Consider the following 23534-nt stretch of genomic DNA (forward strand, 5'->3'; position numbering starts at 1 on the left):
TCTCACCACTGTTTGAGCTAAAACACAGTGCACGTGTGTGGAACGGATGTATGTCGTTACAAAGCATACTTTCACAACGCATACCATTACAACGCAACTTTTACAATGCAGGATCCATTACAACGAATGCCTTTACAACGCATGACCTTACATAGCAGATGCTATTACAACGCATGCCATTACAACGTAAGTATAGGTAAGTATATTATTTAAAAAAAAATGTAATTAATAAATATTTACTTAATTTTTATTATTAAATACATTTTTTATTAATGTATTTATAAATATTTATATATATATTTTTAAAAAACTAGTGTAGGTGTTTTAATTAATATTAAAATTACGTAAATTAATTTATTTAATTAATTTAAAGTACTATTTTTAAAACTGAACCCTAAAAATACCCCTGTACCCCAAAACCCAAACCTAGCCCTGAACCCTAAAAATACCAATGTATCCCATAACCCAAACCGAGCCCTGAACCCTAAAAATACCCCTGTATCCCATAACCCAAACCTAGCCCTGAACCCTAAAAATACCCCTGTACCCCATAACCCAAACCTAGCCCTGAACCCTGAAAATACCCCTGTATCCCATAACCCAAACCGAGCCCTGAACCCTAAAAATACCCCTGTATCCCATAACCCAAACCTAGCCTTGAACCCTAAAAATACCCCTGTACCCTAAAACCCAAACCTAGCCCTGAACCCTAAAAATACCCATGTATCCCATAACCCAAACCTAGCCCTGAACCCTTAAAATACCCAAACACCCCAAAACATATACCTCAGTACCCCAAAACATATACTCCTATACTCATACTTACTTTTTAAAATTACTTAAATTAATATATTTAATATATTTTATAAAAATACATAAGTTAATATATTTATTTATTTTTAATATTTATTAAATTAATTAAATAATGTTTTGAATGAAATAAAAGTTTAAATAAAATTATATACTTACCTATACTTACGTTGTAATGGCATGCGTTGTAATAGCATCTGCTATGTAATGTCATGCGTTGTAAAGGCATTCGTTGTAATGGATACTGCGTTGTAAAAGTTGCGTTATAATGGTTGTTTCCCATGTGGAACCTCACTCCTGACCTGACTTAAGGAAGTCTACCTTTTCTTTTTATTTTTGGTTGATACCGGTGGCAAGGACGGAGTCGAGGGAGACTATATAACCCGAGACACCCGAGAAAGGAGAAGAGCCGGGCCGGAGTATTGGAAGGAGAGGACATCTCCAACAAATGAGACTCTGAACCCCCTTTACCCTACTATCGTAGTGTGAGCCGCCGGCGGAGGTTATTGAAACCAATAAAACCAGCCTTATCTGCACCTAGAGTCCCAGTGAGTTCTTTTATCTCGCAACACCACAATATCATCTTTATTGTGAATGTGTCATGTCTACTCCCACAGCATCTCCATTAAACTCAGCCATTCACAAGAGCCATTACACGTTGTGAGCATGCGTAGTGTGTGTACCTGTGCCTGGTTCGCAACTGTTGTTAGCACGAGGGATGTTTCGGTTCTATAGATGACTGTCCTGTGCTGCTCTGTCTCAGCAGCCTTCCATTTGTCTGGGTGGTGTGCACTAAGTTACTTTAAATTTAGCAGTTTAAACATATTGCTCTTTAATTTGTACGTAAATGACTATTAAATGAATAGAAACTTCTAAATAGCTGTAGTTAGAATTATACATCAGGATGACCCACTGTTCTCTGTAATTCTCAGTTAAATGTTTCAGACACAATCCGTATTGAATTCTCTTAACCCCAGACACGCTTATTGAAAGTGAGATTCACGCAATGTGGCTTTCTCAGGGCTAGATTAATGTCTGCCCCATAGGGTTTAATATAGAGCAGGAGGTGGGGTGCGATGGTTGAGCTAGCTTTGATGAAGATGTGGTGTGAGAGTGGGTCTGACGGAGATCCGGAGTATATGGTGTTCATGATCTTGATGGTGTCGTCATCGTTGATGCCGGTCCAGGAGAGCAGGCAGTTGGTGCGGATGGTTGTCGTGGGGGCGGAGGTTTCAATGGCTGTCGGGGTGGTCGTGGCGTTGAAGCAGTCATGAATGTCTGTTCTTGCGGTTGAAGAAGGTGGCCAGCGAGTCACATAGTTCTATCAAGGGTCGGATGTCGTTGGTGTTGGAGCTGGGGTTGGAGAGTTCCTTCACGATGTTGAAGAGCTCTTTGCTTTTGTGTGCTTTGTTGTCTAGGCGGTCTATGTAGAAGGCCTTTTTTGTGGATCCGATTTGGTGATTGTGAGTTGTGTAGCTGTCCGGTGTTCGTTCCCGGAGCCAGTTCTTCTCTAGCTTCTGGCAGGTTTGTTTGGAGACCTGGAGGTCTTCAGTGAACCAACTGGCTTTCTTGCTGGTGTGTCTGTTGGAGGGTTTCTTGAACAGGACGAAGGTGTTGGCGCAGTCGGTGATCCATTGACTGAGGTTGCGGAAGGCGGTGTCGGGGTCGGTAGGGTCGACGGGTGTGCTTTGGGTGAGGGTGGTGTTTAGCTGGTCTTCGGTGACTTTGCTCCAACATCGGCGAGGCATTTGTTGGGTGTGGTGGTGCGTGGTGGTTTTCCGGTAGGTGAAGTGAATGCAGCGGGGGTCGTCCAGTCGAGTTCGGTGGTGGGTTGAAGGAGACGTGGGGACTACCATTGAACATGGGGTCAAGTGTGTGGCCGGCGGAGTGGGTGGGTGATGTGACAAGTTGTCTGAGTCCAAGGTTGGCTAGGTTGTCGGACAGGGTGATGGAATTGGTCTCATTGTTGTTCCTGAGGTGGACGTTCAGGTCCCTGAGGAGGATGTAGTCTGTGGAGCGAGGGTGTGTGTGCTGATGAAGTTGGAGATGGAGGCGCTGAACTGTGGCCGTGGTCCAGGGGGTCTGTAGATGAAGGTTCCTCTGAGGGTGGTGTTGGGATCGGTGTGGATCTGAAAGTACAGGTGTTCGGCGGTGCTGAGGGTGTCGTCAGTGTTGGTCGAGACTCTGATAGTGTTTCTGTGAATGATGGCGATTCCTCCTCCTACTCCATTGGTGCAGTCCCTGCGGGTGATCCTGTAGTCTTCCGGGATGGCTATGGCGATGTCGGGTACTGAGGCGCGGTTCACGAGGTCTTCGTCAGGAAGGCGACGTCTGAGGTGTTGGAGTCGAGTAGGTCCCAGAGTTCGTCGGCGTGTTTGCAGGTGGAGGGGGTGTTAAGGAGGATGCATCTGAGGTGGTTGGGTTCTTTCCTGGTTGGAGGCTTGGCGGGCGGATGCTGGTGAAGCTGCAGTTTTGGCAGGTGAACAGCCCGTGGGTGCACTTCGGGGCGGCTAGGAAGCAGGTGTGTGATTGTCCGGTGTTGAGTCGTGGAGGGTGCTGGCCTTGTAGTGGGTTCGGGCATCGTGTCGGCCGCGTGGGCCAGGGGTTCTGGCTCTGGGTGCGGTCCAGGCACAGATGGGGGCATCAGCGGCGTGCCCGCCATATAAGAGGAGGTGGGAGGGAGGAGCAGCTGGGAGGCGGGAGCGGGGTGGTGAATGGGAGAGCGAGGGTGCGGGGCAGCAGGGAGGCAGCGGCGGGAAGATACAGGAAACAGAAAGCAAAAGTGGATGGTGGCACATAAAACAGAATACTAAGGGGCAAAGAGGGTCAGCAAGAACGGCATAGAACAGTAACCACAATAATCGCAATACAGATAGGTAGGAGGAGGGGAGGCACAAAATAAACACAGATCGTGGGCAGGGGGCGAACTCACGCAGCAAAAGTGAACAGGAGTACAAAAAACAGATCACTAAGGGGCAAAGGGGGTCAACAAAAACGGCACAGAACTGTAGTCACAATAATCACAATAAAGTAAAGTGATTAAGAGGGGAGGCACAAAATAAACATAGAGCGGGGGGCGAACTCACGGAGCGGCAAGAACAGAGGGCACCAAGGCCAGAGTAACACAGGCGGAGCTGTGCGGCGAGGGAGCGGCCTAACCTGCAAGCAGGGTCAAGGGTCAGCATCAGAATCAGTTTATACATATCGTTCCTTATTTGAAAATCTGTCTTATTTGTGTTCCTTCTCTTCACAAGGTCCCAAAAGACGCAACGGTGGTATGCAGAACTCGTTAAATGTTGTAGTTCTTATGATTGATTAAAGACCTTCTGAATCCAGCAATTTGAGCTCCTTTTTAGAACCAGATTCAGAACAGAGCTGCCGAAGGCTTTTATTTTGTTCATCTCTGGTTAGAATGGTGCTGAGAGCAGCATCAGGTGCTTACCAGAGACTTCACAGAGTAAGAAGGAGCACGCCACACACTGCCTAGCAGTGCTGTGTTGTATGTGGAATGCAGCTCATGGTTCTGTGTAGTTTTCAGCTGGATTCCTCTGGCCTCTCCATGCTTATGGTGAACTAAAGGGTGTTCTGTGAGTCTCTTGGAGTCATAACATAAAGGGCGGTGGCAATGCTGCAGAACTCAGAGCTCAAGCTTGTTTTATTTTAACACTTGCCAAAGAAACACAATGAATTCTATGAAGGTCTTCATGGTGACAGTTCCCAATCCAAGTTGTAGTAGATTCTTTTCCTGCGATGTTGGTTTCTGTTTGAAGATACATAAAGAAGTTAATCACGAGAGGCAAATGTCACTACACATTTATTCCTTGTTTTTTTGCCACATTCTTCTCCCTCTGCAGTGATTTTAGTCAATGGTTTTTGGCTTCTAGCAGTCGAAACGCCTACTTAATTTTAAATTTGGTATGAGCCTGGCTTTCGTGTCCTCTCTGGTGTCAATTGGTGTGTTATGCCTTGCTGATCATTTCACTGTTTAGTTTGATCTTCAGTCTAGAGCTACTAGATTGCCAAGGAAGTTGTTAATCCTTTGTGGACGTTTCCTCCTCGTTGGTACCTACTTAAGATGACACTTGACACCTTTAACATGGACTGTCTTTTGTAGAGTGGCATCATGCATATAGGAGAATTAGTCCTTTTTTTCAGGCAGTCGAGCAGGGAGCAAAATAGACGTTCTCGGCGTCTAGTTCTTGAACCCTGGTAAGATGGATTACTGTGCAGTTGTAACTCACACTCCTCATTGCAGCAGCTTCAACATAAGCACTTATTTTGCTGTAGGTTTTAAGGGTTATTGGATGAACATCACATTTCAGGCCTTGGTCCCAGCTACGTAGACAAGCACCAGGTTTGAAACATAATGATTGGATGAGATCCCGCACATTAGGATTTCAAGACTCAAGCCCCCAAAGCCCCTCAGTTTATATTGAAGCTGCAGAAGCAATAGGGGTGTTCCCTTGTCCCTTTCCTGTTCCTTATGACTGAAGTTATGTCCTTTGCTGGGAGTGACATTGTGGGATCGAGCCTCTACAGACATCTGCTCCTCCTCTCTTGTGAGGCCAGGCAGTCTTTGTACAAATATCAACCTGGTTGCTGAAGCATACAACAATCCGAATGATTGAGCATGGTATCACAGTTTGACAAATGTCGCCCACCTCCTTGGTGGATGAGCAGCAAATAACTTCTCTTTGTTAGTTTTGTCATTGGGAGGGTCACAGAATGCCCGTTCTGATCTGTTGATCCAGGTCCTTTCCTCTTCACTAGACTATCTTCAGGCAATTGTTTTTCACCTTATATCATCCTGCCTTGGTGCTTTGTGTTGAAATCTGTTTGTCCTCGAGTCAGATGCTGTCCTTCCTGCTGTTGGGAGTGTGGGAGTTTGATTCCCCTTTAACTACCTTGGTATCAGAGCTCCTCAGTGCCTTTGCCTCCTGCATTTCTTTCTGTAAATGCTTAAAATTCATCGTGAGAGTGTAAAAATGCACTTGCTATCTTCGTAATGGTTACAGTGTCCTCGACTTTCCCTCTTGTAGTGGTGTCCCAACTCCTTCCAGGCTAACTGTTCCTGTCTCACATTCATCTAAAGTTAATAGATCTGCCTCAATCAGTGCATTTTGTTTTTATCCGATGGCACAGAGACTGGAAAGTTAGGCCTGCAAGGCAAAGCTTGTTCCGGAAAGGCATCAATTTGGATTTGGCGCTCTTGTCATCCAGCAATCCCGGTAGCCTATGAACATCATTGACAGCACTTTTCGAGAGGGTGCATCATTATGGGGTGCACTTCCATCACTATAATCCATTTTGATGCTGGAATTCAGGTTACATTCCTTGAGCGTTTGTCTTCCTTCAGAAGTAAGGCATAATGGGAAGCATTATGAGCAATGCATGGGCCTGTGGGATCTAAATCTGTTCTTGATGGTTTGTCTCTTATCGTGATGGTCTGGCATTTGAATCCTTGAGAATATTCTAAGTGGAGCCTGGTAATCTTCCACCATTCCTTCTTAGAACCCACTGTTAGTCTTTAGGGTCCTCGAAGTGGCACTGTTTGAGCCATTACTGGAGGTGTGGGTGTCACTTGCCCTATTGTCAGCCAAAATCTGTACAGTTAGAATCATGACACTAGTGTGATGTTTGCTACAAATGGGATCCCTGGTGATCAGTGATCCCCTCATCAATGTTTTGTCCCAGCAGGGTGGTCCTACAAGAAAAGCTGGGTTCTATTCAAAAGGTTGCTCTCAGTTCCGCTGTCAATAGAATATAGTGCTGCAGGTGTTTTGTCCGGATACTTAATTGCTGGTTGAGGTTACATTTTGGTTTATCTTGACATGACCCACTCTTTTTGCCAGTCACTTCCCCCATGCATAACGTTGGTTTAGTGAGGAAGGGTAAAAGCGGTCTACCTCCATTTACCTTGAACTACTGGGTCATTGTAGGACATTTTAACAGCTTAAGTAACTGAAGGGAGCATATGGCCAAAGCACAATTAACCACGCTTGGCTACCAGCATACGAGATGCCTTTGGCAGAAATTGGCAAGAATCCTCAGTTGCTTTCCAAGTATATTATTTATCTTCACTACATAGTTGATGCAGAAAAATTGCAGACTCTGACATCTCCAGAGATAACATAGAACACATACTCTGTGGGCCATTTAATCATTTGTACCTATTGAACAGATGCAACAATGGTGGTGTACACGTTGTAGGTCTCTACTGTGGCTGTTTGTGGCAGGATTCTTAGTGTATTCTGGGTAGGATTCTTAGCTGTTATTGTAGATTCTTCAGTGATGAAGATTTGCTGAGTGCCAACTTATTTAGTGATAAGCTTCAATTTAATGCTCATCTTCCTCATCACAGTCCAGCATCCATCGATCTCCATGGGTATTTAGCGAAATCATCAAGGCTTGGTCCTCATGGGCCAGTATGATTTGCCAAGATAATTAATGAGCAAAACTACCAAAAACTTTTCTTTGCATCTAAAATTACAAAATAAAGCATTTTTAGATTATGGTGAAAACATTTTTTGCCTAAGAGAAGGGATTCTGACCGTCACACATATTTGAACTGTGATGCATAAGACTTGAATTCGGAATAATGAAAAATACCAATTTGTAATCAAGCAAATATGACCTTAAACAACTCCATCTCTAATAAAAGAGAGGGACCCGCTAGCCAAAGGGGTAGGGTACCAGAAGACAATATGTCAGAAAAGTTTCCCCTTTGGGTAAATTTGTCACACAACAACAGTTATTGCCCACACACTTCCGTATGTGAATATGACTTTTGGACAGCAAACAGAAACATATAAAGAGTATTGGTGATAGGAGTTTACCAAAAAATGCACATTTTTTTTAAAATAATTAAAAACAGTGAGCCATCAATAAAAGCAAATAGTACATGTCAAATCATAACAAACTATGGGAAATATAAACAAAGGGAAATGATTCCAATTAAAAGAGTGATGAAACACACAAGTTTAAGGCAATTAATCAAACTCCAATTTGTTATATAATTGTAAAAGGAGTAGTTCTATCCATTCACTTTGCGTGTCAAAACTCAATGTAAGCATCAACGCATTTTGGTTATGGCTCTTGTATTTTATGGCCAACACCTTCAGGATTAAAATGATAATTTCCCACAAAATGTAAAAATCTGAAACAAAAAAAATGAATATATATAAATATCTTGTACATATTTAGTACAACTCTCCCTTAACACCTATAGTCCTACATCTATTACATACCACAAACACATCAGGACATTCCTGTTACATATATTACATATCACAAATACATCAAATCATCCCTGTTACATTCCAACATTTCATTTAATATAAATCAATGACATAATAAATGTCTATTTAGACTAAGGGATCACCCTTCAGTTTTGTAGGAATCAATACAGTAAAACATATACAGTGTATTATGCTCTTGAATATTTTTAAAGGAAAAATCTTTTGTGGCTCACACACTATTATCTCCATTTAGAACAACTTATTCTAAAGCTTCATACTATAAATGTAAGCAGTTACCACTGACTTCTCGTTGATGAGATTTTATGAGAGCGTATTTTTGATACAGCCGAGAACTATTTTGAGGGTCGTCTGCTACCCCTTATGAGGTAAACAACTCAGCAAATATGTTACAATGTGTATCACCATTGCTAGATACTCTCAAGTAACTGCTTAAATTTATACTATGTAGCTTTAGAATAAGTGGTTGTAAATGGACATAATAGTGTGTGAGCCACTAAAGATTTTTCCTTTAAAAATATTCAAGAGCATAATACACTGTATATGTTTTACTGTATTGATTCCTACAAAACTGATGGGTGATCCCTTAGTCTGAATAAACATTTATTATGTCATCGATTTATATTCAATGAAATGTTGGAATGTAACAGGGATGATTAGATGTATTTGTGATATGTAATATATGTAACAGGAATGTCCTGATGTGTTTGTGGTATGTAATAGATGTAGGACTATAGGTGTTAAGGGAGAGTTGTACTAAATATGTACAAGATATTTATATATATATTAATTTTTTTGTTTCAGATTTTTACATTTTATGGGAAATTATCATTTTAATCCTGAAGAAGGTGTTGGCCATAAAATACAAGAGCCATAACCGAAACGCGTCGATGCTTACATTGAGTTTTGGCACGCACAGTGAATGGATAGAACTACTCCATTTACGATTATATAACAAATTGGAGTTTGATTAATTGCCTTTAAACTTGCGTGTTTCATCACTCTTTTAATTGGAATCATTTTCCTTTGTGTATATTTCCAATAGTTTGTTATGATTTGACATGTACTATTTGCTTTTATTGATGGCTCACTGTTTTTAATTATTTGAAATAAAATGTGCATTTTTTGGTAAACTCTTATCACCTATACTCTTTATATGTTTCTGTTTGCTGTCCAAAAGTCATATTCATGTACGGAAGTGTGTGGGCAATAACTGTTGTTGTGTGACAAATTTACCCAAAGGGGAAACGTTTTTGACTTAAACAAATCCACCCAAATAAGATGTCTCTGCATAATCCTTTAATGTTTGTGAATTACCAAAAAATGAGAAAGTCAATACAAAAGTGTATGTCTGGGCTTAAAATATGTCTATTTGAATTTTCTTTCTGAATGGGACCCTTTGTTCTGCTTCACATTTTAACCCATTCTGTTATCATATGTAGAACATTTTTTTTTTATTCTTTACAGATAAATCCTGGATGCACACTCCTGAGGCTCTGTCGAAGCACCATATACCCTACAATGTAAAAGTAAGTTCTACGTAAATATTTTCCCACTATTGTTTCCTGAAACTGTTTGTAATGATTAATGGTACTCTGAAATGTGTAAGCAAAAGCATCCAAAGAAAAATGTATATCTAGTGGAAAAATATTATTTAATCAGGATGTCAATATTTAGTGGTTTAGTTTTCCCTTGTGGATGCATAATATAGGTATGTAAATTGACCATTTATGAAGAGCATATACCTAGACGTTTATTCCGCATGGCTTGAGAATTGCCTTACATATACATGAAATAAATGATACACTAAACAGCACAAGCTTTTCTTTTTATATTGGAGCTTCCATGCCTCTACAGTGCTTATTTGCCATGTGTTTTTAAGGTGTAAATGCTCTATTTGGTAGACTATTATATGTTAAGGCTTTAGAACGTCGGGTATTCTGATGACATCAGGACCCTGCTGGACAATGGCGAAACCACAGCCCTCATCCTTCTGGACCTCTCGGCCACCTTCGACACCGTCTGCCACCATACCCTACGCACATGCCTCCATGACACAGGGATCACCTCCTTACTCAGCGGTAGAACACAGAGAGTCCGCCTTCCCCCTTTTGGACCCGAAGCCACCACGATCATCTGCAACGTATCCCAAGGATCATCCCTCAGCCCGACCCTTTTCAACATCTACATGGCACCACTCGCCAACATCGTCCGAGCGCACCACCTCAACATCATCTCGTACGCCGACGACACCCAGCTGATCCTCTCCCTCACAAAGGACCCGCCCACTGCCAAATCCAACCTCCACGAGGGAATGAAGGCCGTCGCAGAGTGGCTGAAGATCAGCTGTCTGAAACTGTAGTCGGACAAGATGGAGGTCCTCATCCTCGGCTCTACCCCCTCCGCGTGGGACGATTCTTGGTGGCCGGCCACATTGGGAGCTGCCCCGACACCTTGCAACCATGCACTCAACCTGGGTTTCATCCTGGACTCAACGCTCTCCATGATCCAGCAAGTCAACGCTTCAGCACCCTCTGCATGCTCCGTAAGATCTACCGATGGATCCCCACCGAAACCAGAAGGACGGTCCCCCGAGCCCTCGTCAGCAGCAGGCTGGACTACGGCAACGCCCTCTACGCAGGAACCATGGTTAAACTCTAGAAAAGACTCCAACGCATACAAAACGCCTCTGCACACCTCATCCTCGGCATCCCTCACCACAGCCACATTACCGCCCTCCTGAGAGACCTGCACTGGCTCCCAGGCAATAATAGGATCACCTTCTAGCTCCTCACCCATTCCCACAAAGCACTCCACAACATACCTTAATGAATGACTCACCTTCTACACCCGAACTGCCAGTTTCGCTCCGCTGACCTCGCCCTCGCTACTATCCCATGCATCCGCCGAACGATCACCGGTGGCAGATCATTCTCCCACCTCGCTGCCAAGACATGGAACACCCTCCCCAGCCACCTGCGACAGACTCAGGACCTGCTGACCTTCAGGAGACTTCTTAAGACCTGGCTGTTCGATCAGTAGCTTGTTCTCCCCTTCCTCCCCCTCTAGCGCCTTGAGACCCTCACGGGTGAGTAGCATGCTCTATAAATGTTCTGATTGATTTATTGATTCTGTTAACAACGAAAACACCCTGTGTTGGTCAAAGACAAATGTCAAGAGGCATACTTTCAGACTCTTCCTAAACTTCCAGAGTACTCTGATTACACTTGGTCCTGCAGGTAGGGTTTTGCAACAGCTGCAGATCCTCAAATGGTCAAAATGGGGCCAGCCATTCCCTTTTGTCTTGGAACAACCAGGTGATTTAAAGAAGTTGCTAGTGATGCCTGCTTCGGTTTGTGCAGGGCAGAGACTGAATATATTCTAGTGCTTTGTGTCAAACTGCAGGGCTGGGCTGGCTCTTTATCTCATTGGGCATTTCCCAGTGGGCTGCAGACTCTGGAAGCCGATTTTGTTTATAATACCAATGTTAGAAGTGAGATTTCTGGTTGGCTAAGGCTTGTGCCAAAGCCAGGCAGAAACCACCACTCTAGTCAGGGCAAGGGAGTCACACGCCAAGATAACCCCTGCTCACCCCCTTCGTAACTTGGCAGGAGTAGTCAGGCTAATCCCAGAGGCAACGTGTAAAGCATTTGCGCACTCACCCACCAGCCACAACATCCAAGGCCCCCCACAAAGGGAACTCCACACAATATCCCATGGCCGCTGCTGGTGCCTCTGTCACTTTAGTGCACCAGGCATAGTGAGAGACCTAGTCAAAGAGAGACTGGGGAGGGAAGAAGAGTAGAGGAGGGGAGATTGGACAGATAGGGAGAAGGAGAGAGCCAAAAATGAATGTAAAGTGAGAGAGTAGGGAGGAAGTGAGAGGGGCTGGTTTGAACTTTTTTTTTACCAGAGTTGCTTTTGGCTCCCAGTGCAGCCCTATCAAACAGCCATGTGAAAGGTGACACTGTAGACCTCGCTGGAACCCAGTGGTACCAGACAGTGGCGGCTCCTTCATTAGGGCATGGGGGTGTCGCCCTACCGCTTTCTTGCAGTGTGAGAAGGCAGAAACATAAAATGGTAAAAACTGCTATTTTATGTTTCTGCCTTCTCGCACTGCAAGAAAGCAGAAGTGCCTGAGTGGGTGGGCCTGCTCGAGGGCAGTGGGGGGGTGGCTTACCCACTGTTGTGGGTATTCACTGTTTGGTCGGTCCCTGGAGCTGCCCAAAAAGTCAGTACCCACAACAGTGGGTAAGCCACTCCCCCCTGCCCTCAAGCATGACTGTCCTCTCTCCCTTTTTCTCAATGTAGGAGAAAATGGCGCAGCTGGGGCACTCTCCCCTGCTCCACACAAATCACAACGCTGCCATAGCAGTGTTGTGATTGGCTTAGGGAGCAGGAGGAGGGAGGCTTCCTGCGTGCCAGGAGCAGCAGGAGCTGAGGCGGCAGCGGTGCGGAACAGGAACTGGAGGTTTGGTACATTTCTTTTAATTCATATAAAGATTAATACCATCCCACTTGTATCCGTAGTAATGCCTGGCTAGTAGGTAATTCACACGAAAGTACGGATTACAGGACTGAGGTCTGGGTTATGTCTAAAGACTGTCCGCCCGCGCTGGGACAGAGCCGGTCACACGCTCAGCTCCAACTTTTGGATGCACTGATCTGTTCCAGACTCTCTTGATCTCGAAGCAGACTTCTACAGAGCAGGCCTTTTCGTTTTGACTCGCTTGCATGCACAACGTTCGTGGTACTTCCCGTTGAAAGCCTGAAGCCCTGGCTGTGATTCGAACCATAGATGTCTGAAGCAGGTGCATTTACCTCCTGGACTAACATGTCGGTGGCATCTTTCATACTGCTCTGCGGTCTCATTATGTAGAGGGCGACGGACGGCTCTCGGCGCTCCACACACTGCAGGAGCTGGTACCTGGGGTCAGCATCTCAGGCTGTGTGCAGCCATCTGGGGTGGTAAGGCGGAGGGCTGGCAGGTTAGTGGTGAGGGCAAAAGGTCAAAGCTATCACAGTGACCTGCATTTATAAGCATTCATTTAAGAAGGATGGGATCCTCTGTGGTGTTGTTTCTCTTCCTGTTGACATTTTTAGAGCTGTGAACATGGGGAAGAGGTTGCGGGATTCAGTGGGTGTATGCCAAGCAAGGGGGATAGGGGAGCAGGGACCGGGCTCTCTCGCACTTCTCGTTCTGCTTTTCTTTGACAGTCTGACATCTGGACCACATGCTGTTATCGGGTCCACAGTTACTTTTGTACAATCGAATACTACTTAAATTACCGACCTTGGAAGGATGGAAAGCTCGGTCGGCCATGTCAGGATTCGATGTAAATGAGAAAACCTATCATGTTCAAGTCTCAGCGTTGGCTAAACAGCATCCTGTGATTCTGGGCAAATTACTTAATCTCACACGGTCGACATAAGGCGCTGCATACAGCTGTTTCAAACTTAGTAAAGCAAGGTGTGCAATATTCTGTGCACATACTGCACTGTAATTTTACCCGTAGCTGTACAGGGCTGCAAGACACCTGCAAAGTTAGTTTCCTGTTGTGTCATTCATGCATTTTTTAGGAGCTGCAGTGTAGTTTAGTTAATCTTTGTGTGCTTGGGACTGTTGCTTGCCTTTAGAATACTTATAAGTGCCTGACTCTGCCGTCAATAGCAGTGGTAGGCCTCTGAATTTTTTTTTTAGATTTGGCTTTGCTATTCTAAGTGCCTTACATACAGTTACAGCTTTCAGACCTTGCTCTTTCTCAAGGCACTTGACTCGGATTATCAGAGTGCCTGGAGGTTCTTTGGTTAGTAGTTTTGTGCATTAAATGGTGCTTGTTTTCTGCCACTAGTTGGCTTTTGCATCATTATCTACCTGCTTATTTTTTTTTTTTTTTTTTTTGAAATATATTTTTATTGCAGGAATCAGTAAACTGTTACAAATATGACCAGTATCCAAAATACACTGAAATCAATCGACTGCCTCCCGACCACCCCCCGCAGCACGTTTTTACACCTCATCATCCAGCCCACAGTTCAAAAGTAGGGCGATAAAATCCAGTGGGGGTTCAGCAGGAGCGAAAGGCTGGTCCGGATAATCCACCGTCCGTCATCTGCTTTTCTAAACAAGCCCCCAAACCCAAAAGAAAGTCCCACCCACAAAACACTAACTTGCAAAGAAATCCCTCCCCCACCCAACTCCGCCATCAGTGTATGGTAGCAACCGCAATAGGATTCGTGAGAGGACCCAAGATGAGCGTATCAGTAACAGAAAACACCATCGCCTATCGGGACTCAGGGCGCGCTTCTATCTCACTATCAGAGTCGCTGGGGGCGCAATAGTCTCTGAGGGCCTGCACTAGTGTCTCCCATTCCAGCGCTGTCTCCTGTGCTCGCTCGCTACGTTGTCTCCCAGCCAGTTGATACCTCAGCGTACTTTCCCCCGCCGCCCACTTCAATAGTTCGCTATGCCACCTGCCCCCAGTCGGACCAGCGCGTGCCTTCCAGTTCCTGGTCACCTCTCGTTTGGCCAAGAGAAGTCCTAAATCAATAAATTTACTGGAAATTTTGTTTTTGGGGGTATGTGGAAACCAATGCAACAGACCCACCGCCGCATCAAGCGATAGGGGTCTCCCTGTCACCTCCGTCAGGGTCTTCTCCACCTCCGCCCAGTAGGAGGACAGACCCGGGCAGGTCCACAACATGTGGAGGAGGTCTGCCTCTGGCGCCGGGCATCTGGGGCAAGCTGCCGAGTCCGTAGCGAAATACTGTTGGATTTTTGCCGGGGTCAGGTATGCTCGATGGAGTACATAATAGTGGACCAACTGAAAACGGGCGTGACGCGTCCCCCTCCACGCTCGCCGCACGAGCTGAGACCAGGTCGCTTCCGGGATTTCCTTGCCTATGTCTGCCTCCCAACGGCCCTTGAGGGTCGTAAGGGGGGTCAACCCTTCATTGACCAATCTACCGTAGAGGCAGGTGACCGCCTTCACCGTGCCCGCAGACATCATGACGTATTGGCACACCGGAGACGTAGGAGGTTCCTCCTGTCCGCCTTTCCAATGCGCCTGGATCGCACGTACCAGGGCCGAGTGCAACAGGAAGTCCCCTGGGGGAATCTCGAAACGATCAATGAGCTCCTGGAAAGGCAAAAGTACCCCGGCCTCATAAAGATCCCCCACCAACTGCAACCCCGCGTCCTCCCAGTCCGCCAATCGTGACCAATCCCCGCCATGGGGCAACGCCGTCAGCATCCCCAATGGTATTTCCGGCGCATACGGTATCCGGAGTTGGCCCCTGGCGTGAGCCCGGTTCCAGCACAGTCGGATGGTCTTTTCCTCCAACGTTAGGTCCTGTAAGGTCAAACGTTGGCGTAGAGCTATGAAAGACAGGACATGCCTAGCCATCCCTGTACCTCTCCTGTCCTCCGGGCCTCGGAATTCCCTGGCAACCTCCTGGGTGAAGGTCTGGAGCTGCGCCGCCAAATAATATTTCTCGAAATCCGGCACCGCAAGTCCACCCTCGGCTTTCGGCCTCATCAGGGTCTTAAGGGCCACTCTACGGCGGCCCGAGCCCCAAAGGAATCCAGTCACCGTCGACCGTAGAAGTCTAAACGTGGCCGGCGGGATCCAAACTGGCAGCGCCCGGAAATAGTATAGCAGTCGGGGAGAGCCACCATTTTGAGGAGGGCGACCCGCCCCGCCAGCGAAAGCGGCAGTGTAGCCCAGAAGTCCATATTCCCCCGTAGAGCTCGACTGCACCTGGCGATGTTTCCGTCCAAGAGGTCAGATGGATTATGATAAATGTACACCCCCAGGTATCTGAAACAGTCAGGTTCCCATCTAAGTCCCCCATTAAGGACTGGGCTAGGGGTGCCTCTACGGACCGGGAAGAGGCACGTCTTGGTCCAATTTACCCGTAGGCCCGAGACCGCCCCGAACGCCGAAAGCGCCGTCTTAGCTCCCTGTAGGGCCTCGACTGGGTCCTCCAGAAAGAGTAACAAGTCGTCGGCATATAACGAAACATGGTGCGTGCCCGAAGGGGTCCAGAAGCCACTGTAATGCGCCCCCGACCGGAGTAGCACTGCGAGGGGCTCCACCGCCAGCGCAAAGAGAAGTGGGGATAACGAACAGCCCTGTCTCGTGCCCCTTTCTACCGGGTACTGTGAGGAAATTAATGGGCCCGCCCGAACCCTGGCCGATACGGAGGCGTATAAGACCGCGGTCCATTTGATGAAGCCCTCCCCGAGGCCAAACCGTCGCAACACCGTGTGTAGGTAGTCCCATTCCAGGCTATCAAACGCCTTCTCTAGGTCCACCGACAGGACCACTGGGCATGGAGCATCCATCAGCGGTTCACCCAGCAAGCGGAACAACCTGCGGATGTTCATTGTCGTATTGCGCTTGGGGATGAACCCGGCCTGGTCCTCATGCACCAGGGAGGCCATGTGGCCAACCAGTCTCGAGGCCAGGATGCTGCTCAGAATCTTATAATCGACCGTCAGCATCGATAAGGGCCGGTAGGATGCCGGATCGGTCGAGTCTCGCCCCGGCTTGAGGAGGGGAACCACCAAGGCCTCCCGCATCGAGCCAGGCAGTCGGCCAAGCCTCCTCGCCTCTCTATAAACAATCACCAGTCTCGGAGCCAGGAGGTCGGCATAAGTCGCATAAAATTCCACCGGAAGACCATCTAGTCCCGGGGTCTTGTTCCGCGCCATCCTTTTGATGGCGCTGCGGATCTCCCCCAGTTCGATATCGGAACCCAGGGCTTTCGCCACGTCAGGCTCCACCATCGGGAGCTCCAGGGATCCCAAATAGTCCTCAAGAAGGTCGGGGTCTTTGACAGCACAACTGCGGTACAACTGATCGTAGTAGTGCCGGTAGCAACCTAGAATCTCCGGTTGAGTATGCACCATGGTCCCGTCCATCATACGCATGGATGTCGTCAGTGAGGTCTGGCGCGTAGGGTTAGCCAGCCAAGCCAGCAATGCGCTCGTTTTATCCCCTTCTGCAAGGGACCGAACCGTATAGGCCTTGTAGTCGAAGCAGCGCAGCCGCTCGACCTCAGCTGCCACCGCTTCCTTCGCCTCCGCCGTGCGTCCCTGGAGTTCAGGGTGCCCGGGGCGGCAGAGTTCCAACTCCCGAAGCTTCCGATCGGCCACCTCCAAGTCATCGAGGATAACCCGCCTCATACCTACCTTCTTGGTGATGCAATAACCCCTCACCACCACCTTAAAAGCGTCCCATTCCAGCGCTCTCGAGCTCGCAGAGCCCCCGTTGGACGCGAAATACTCCTCGATCTTATCACCTAAGTCCGCTCTGAAGACAATATCCTCGAGCATCTCAGGGCGTAACTTCCAGGTGGGCACCGCCGGCGCCCCCGGAAACCAGCGAAGGGCCAGTAGGAGGGGGTTATGGTCCGAGATGGTCCTAGTCAAGTATTCGGAACGGACGGCCGCTGCAACCAGTTCAGTCGAGCCAAGAAACCCGTCCAGCCGAACGTGCAACTCGTGGAGGCCCGAAAAATAGGAGTAATCTCTAGTGTCGGGGTGTTGCGCTCTCCAAATATCCGTCAACCCCCACCGTGTCTGCCAGTCGCCACGGCCCTTGGCCACGCGGCGGACCGGAGAATCAGGGAGGGGCGGGTGCGAGCGATCAGTCTCCACATCCACCACTGAATTGAAGTCCCCACCGAGCAGGAGGGGCCCCGTGAAAAAGTGGGCTAACGAGCCCGACAACCTAGAAAGGAAGGCAATCTGGTCCATGTTAGGTGCGTAAACACAGCAAACGTTCAGGTCCCTCCCCCCCAGAGTGCCAGAGATGGCCACGTAACGCCCCTCGGGGTCTACCACTGAGTTTGTGACTTGGAAGGGAACCCCAGCCCGGATCCAGATTAGCGCCCCCCTGGCATACGCTGAGTACGACGTGTAGAAGACCTGTCCCCTCCATCTACGCTGTAGCGCCGCCCCTTCCGCCTTGTTCAGATGGGTCTCCTGCAGTAGCGCCATTTGTATTCCCCTACGCACTAAATAAGCGTGGACTTTGTGCCGCCTAGACATGGTATGAAGCCCCCGCACGTTCCAAGTAATACACTTCACATTAGCAACGTCAGCCATTGTCCCATACTGTGCATGCAAAGTCACCCCATCTGGGTCCCGGCAATAGGCAAACAACAATCCCCCCAACACTGATGGCGGCCATTTCCCTCAACCAAAACTCAACAAAATTTACGTTACCCAAACCCCTGCCCACCCTCCCCAGAACAGGACCCAAATAACTCCATTTAGTTCCCATCCAAACCATGCCCTCCAAAATTCCCCTCTTCCCCAACTAATCCTACAGTCGTCACCGTAGGAAGGCCTTAGGGGCCAGGTGCGGGCTGGGCGGTGGCAGTGGGCCCTCGATGCTCAGGCTGCCAGGACTAAAGCAAGCCCTAAACAGTAATGGAAACCCTCGGGGCAAAGGCAGGGCCCCCCACCCCCCGCTTCTCCTGCGGTCATGTTGAACCATCGGCTCCCTCCACCCCCGGTACGGGCCCCCACCCAAAAGGATACAGCTCACCCCGTCAACCCTGTCCATCAAGAAGGTCCTCAACCGATTTCGGTGTAATCACCGGTGTGCTGGTACTATCCGTCACCGAGTTCTCTGAGTCCGTCGACGCTCCCTCGTCACCAGGGTTCTCTTCTTCTGCGATGGCATCCTCTCTTGACCCAGAAAGGGCAGACAACACCTCCAATACACCTTTCCGCTCCGTCGATGTCTCTGCAGTAGTAGGGCCGCCTGAACGGCCCCGGCGACTCCGCACCCTCGTGGACCGCCGTCGCTGTCCCGGCTCCGCCGTTGTCTGAGATGTGGGGGCGAAGCCATCCTTCCCAGCTCTATACAGTTCAAGCCAGTTACAGGCATCCTCCGGGGTATCAAAAAATTGAGTCTTGTCATCCACAATGACGCGGAGCCTTGCAGGAAATAGGAGCGAGTATTGAATGCCCTCGCTCCGGAGCTCGCGCTTAATCGCCAAGAATGAGTACCGCCTACGTTGGGTTTCATAGGTGTAGTCCGGGAAAATGTTCACCTGGCTGTTCTCCACCTTGAAAGGGCCATTATGTCTAGCGGCATTGAGGATGAGGTCTCTGTCGCGAAGATGCAGGAGGCGCGCCACCACCGGGCGTGGCGCCCGGCCCAGTTGCGGTGGCCGTGCTGGGACTCTATGAGCCCGTTCAAGTGTGTAGAAAGAGGATAGGCCTTCCGGGGCTACCGTGTCTCGGAGCCAGGCCTCCAAGTAGGCCACCATGTCGTCATCCTCGATCTTCTCCGGTAGGCCTACCACTCGGATGTTGTTGCGCCTGTTACGGCCTTCCGCATCCTCCGCTCGCTGTTCCAGGGCAGAAATCCGGGTTAGAGCATCTTTCATTGCCGCGGCCAAGGTGCGCTGGTATCTACCTGCTTATTATGCGTACATTGAACTGCCGACCGACTTTCAGAGTGCCTAGTGGTGCTTAACTTTACTCTCCTGGGTGCACTTGTACTTGTGTCTGTCTTCCAAAGTGTTGAAAGCTTCCTTTACTGTACCGAACACATGTACGCTTCACTGACATTATTAGTGTTTTGAGGCGCCTGTGTCTGAGTGCCAAAGGAGCTTACCTTTGTCATTATAACTGCTTAGAGGTGCTTGACTGTGCCGTTTGAGTACTTTGAGGCACTAGCCTACATAGTGCATTCTAGCAGTAATTATATACATATATCTCACAATACTCCTTGAAGGTTCCAGGCGCTTTATGAATTTTACTCCAGAGGCGACCATTTGCCCCATCCAGACTTACGCTACGAAGCCTCATATTGCAGTGGTGAGCGCTGGGAATGCATGTGTCATGGTATGGTGGCTGTTTGTGCCTCATCCCTGTGGGAGTCAGGAGGTTTTTGGGAATTGTAGCCTTGTTCAAGCTTGTTAGATTTGGGGGTCTCTAGTTGGCACAGGTAGGTACTTGTGACAAGTAGGGACCCTCTCCTCTAGTCAGGGAAAGGGGGATTGCACACCCAAAACAACCCCTTCTCACCCTCTAGGTTGCGTGGTGCAAGGAGTCAAGGCTTATTTCAGAGGCGTTGTAAGTTAAGCAGTTGTGACCACATACAGTAACCCAGTGACAGCACTATAAATGGACACCATACAGGTTTTATATCAAAAATAAGTAGACTTTATATAGAGTTACCACAAGACCATAAACGACAAAAATACACACTATGATTATTTTAAGATGGTAGATTAAGCTTAGTTCAGTTCAGTTCTTAGATGTGACACTCTGCGCCAATGTACCTTAGGTTGCATTGCGCTTCCACGACAAGCAATGTCGCAGCGATAGGAAATGCGGCAAAGTCAGGAGCAAAGAAATAAAGACGTGAAGATCTTCCAGAAGCGATGCGCTTCTCAGGGTTGTGAGAAACTCTCGGTTTGATGCGTGGACTGCAGTCTGCGACACCCTTACGATGCTACGGCAAAATATCCAGCGGCGACTTTCTTCTCCACGATGCGTGAAGCTTCCGCACGATGGGACAACTACAGCGGCGACATCCATGATGCGACGGCATCAGCTCCGATGGGGGCGCGCTTCTCGGGGATGCGAGGTGCTCTTGGTTGATGCGGTTCAATGCGGCAGTTCCAGCGGCGACACCCTCCTTCTTCGGAGTTGCGACAGCAGGCACAGCGATGGCGACACGCTCCGACCTCATTGCGAGATTCTTCTCCTGATGCAGTGCAGTGGGACAACCACAGCGGCGACACCCTCCTTCGGAGTTGCGACGGTATCAGAGGCGACGGCAACATGCTTCCTCTTCGTTGCGGCACGCTTCTCTCCGATGTGGTGCAGTGTGACAGTTCCAGCAGTGACACCCTCCTTTCTCGCAGTTGCGACAGCAGGCTCAGCGACGTCGACACGCTTCTTCTTGTTGAGTCGCGTTTCCAGCTCCTAGCGACACGCAGTTCCTCAGAAGGTCCAAAATAGCAGCAGGAATTTCCAAAAGAACTCTTGGGAGCTGGGGGTTGAAGTCTGTTGTCCCTGAGACTTTAGCAGGAGGCAAGCTCTTTTCCATGCCCTGGGAAATCCTTCACAAGTTGAAAGAAAAGTTACAAAGTTCCTTTCTCCTTCCTCTGGCAGTAAGGCAACCACTGCAGGCTAATCCCCCAAGCAGCACTTCAGCTTGGGAATAGTCTCTTTTCAGTTTCTTCAGGTTCCTCTCCTCAGTAAATGTTTCTTCGTGTAGTCCAAAAGTGATCTAATTTCATCGGATCAGGGTCCCAATATTTATATCCCAAAATCCTTTGTTCTCTGAGGAGAGAGGGGCCTGTGCCCAGTCCAAACCAGTTCTGAAGCACTCTGTTTACCAGACCTCTCCTTTCCTTTCACAGTACAGGGCAGAAGCACCAGACGTCCCACAGGAGGTGGAGCCAGCATTGTGGAAGGCAAGTACAGTCCTTGAGCACTTTGTTGACAGGACTTCTTCTCTTCTTTCAGTGGGCAAGGCAGAGACATCAGCCGCTCCCCAGGGGATGGAGCCAGCATTGTGGAAGGCAGGCACAGCCCTATTCAGAGTTCAGGTGCACTCCTATCTCCCATCAAGATGCAGATCTCTCTATTCACCACTGGGTGACTCAGCCTGTCTCCTGGAATTCCCCAGCCCTGTCACTCACAGAAACCAGACATAGGAATACACAAACTAGCAGAGGCAGGTTTGAATGGTTAGACAAGCAAATACCTACTTTCTAAAAGTGTTATTTGCAAACACAGAATATTAAAATAAACTTTACTAAAATATGTATTTTATTATTCTGAGTTCAGGCATACTAAACTCAAATTTCTACCATGATCTCTGAGCCTGTTAGGATTATAAAATGTAACAATTCTAACAGCCCATTCGGGCCTATGGAGAACAGGTAGCCTTGCAATAGTGAAAAATGAAAATGGCTGTAATTCTCTTTTAGGACATGCCACACACATCAGGACTTGTCCTACCTTATACTTACAATGCACCCTGCCCCTGGGCCTGCCATAGGTGTGACTCATATGAAGAAAAGGGAAGGTTTAGGGACTGGGAAGTGGGTACACTTGCCCAGTCGGCATGACAGTACCAGACTGCACTCAGGCTCTGCAACGGCTGACACATTTTACAAGGCTGCTTCTGTGGGTGGCACAACCAGTGCTGCAGGCCCACCAGCAGCATTTGGGTTACACGCCCTGGCACACTCAGTGCACTAGACTAGGGCCTGACAAGCAAAGAAACATAGCCAAACATGGAATCACTAATCCATACATCAATTTACAATAGGGAGCACTTGCACTGTGGCACTGAATAGCAGTGGCACAGTGCCCAAAGCATCTAACACAGCAAAAACATATATAGGCAACAGCAAACAATGGAAGGGAGACCCACGCCAATGGTGCCAGGTCTAACAAAGCTCAATTTGACTTATACACTCAAGGGCTATTAAACGGAAAACACAGGCTTGTGAAATGAGTGGCAAAGAGGCATCTGTTAATTCACCTGATTAACTAAAGAAAACAAATTAAAACAGAGTGCAACGCTCTTTATTTCAATTTTCTCTTCACACGGTTAAACATTGCGAACCAAGGCAATATAAGAGAAGCATACTGGCCAATTGCAAACAACACAAAAATGCTTCCCGCTATACCATTCATCCAATAGGTTGTTCCGGCCTCACACATTTTGTCCAGCATATCCCATATTGGCCTTACTAACTACAAACAACACTCTTCCAAATATACACACAGAGGATTGAAGATGTTAGAAATTACAACCACAGCAATGCAAAATTGAAACCACATATAGCACTTAAAATCTTTGACCCCAGCAAATACAGAATAAATGATACATAGAATTCTTAAGCAGTTAGAAGCTGACTTTCTTATTCGGGGGGCTGTCATGATGATGAAATCCAATTCAGAGCACAATGGCAAACTGAGCATGAAAATATTAGTACATATCTGACAAAATTTGGAAGCAGCATAAGTATATTGGTATGGTAAACCTATAAGTTATTTTTAGAGGGTCATGATGACATTGGAATCGGGAAGAAGAGCTGACTTAGGACAGCTTTCGGGAAAGGTGCAATAACTCAACATAACATTACATTGGTAGAAATAAGATCAAGAAATATGTGTCACATTTTGAAGGAAGCTGTTTTGCAGACCCAGTTGGTTCAAAAGTTTTAAATGAAAATGTTCTATTTATAGTATACATATGCAAAGATACACAAAACAACACATGCCTACCTGAGGGTACCTTATCAATGCTAACTGGAATTTATTTCATGTTGGATGTACCGTGGTTCTATTCTGTATGATTAAGAATAGTTTTGCAACTGCGGTACCAGTAAATTGTTGTTCATTTTAGTTCCATATACCCAAAGCATTCTCACTATGTGTCAAACTTATATAAGGTCTCTTAGCTCCCACAACTC

The 23534-nt window shown here is 47.5% G+C and overlaps 1 protein-coding gene across 5 annotated transcripts in view; it reads left to right on the top strand.

Moving 5' to 3' along the window:
- GULP1 (GULP PTB domain containing engulfment adaptor 1) overlaps nt 1-23534 on the top strand; it is a 2138858-nt gene that overhangs the window by 1428459 nt on the left and 686865 nt on the right. For all 5 annotated transcript variants that reach the window (XM_086955346.1, XM_086955349.1, XM_086955345.1 and 2 more), the window contains one exon: nt 9534-9595. In XM_086955346.1, the coding sequence (XP_086811472.1) occupies nt 9534-9595 (62 nt within the window). The remainder of the gene's footprint in view (nt 1-9533; nt 9596-23534) is intronic.

The sequence above is a fragment of the Lissotriton vulgaris genome, chromosome 2_1 (genome assembly GCF_964263255.1).
Source record: "Lissotriton vulgaris chromosome 2_1, aLisVul1.2, whole genome shotgun sequence".
NCBI lineage: Eukaryota > Metazoa > Chordata > Amphibia > Caudata > Salamandridae > Lissotriton > Lissotriton vulgaris.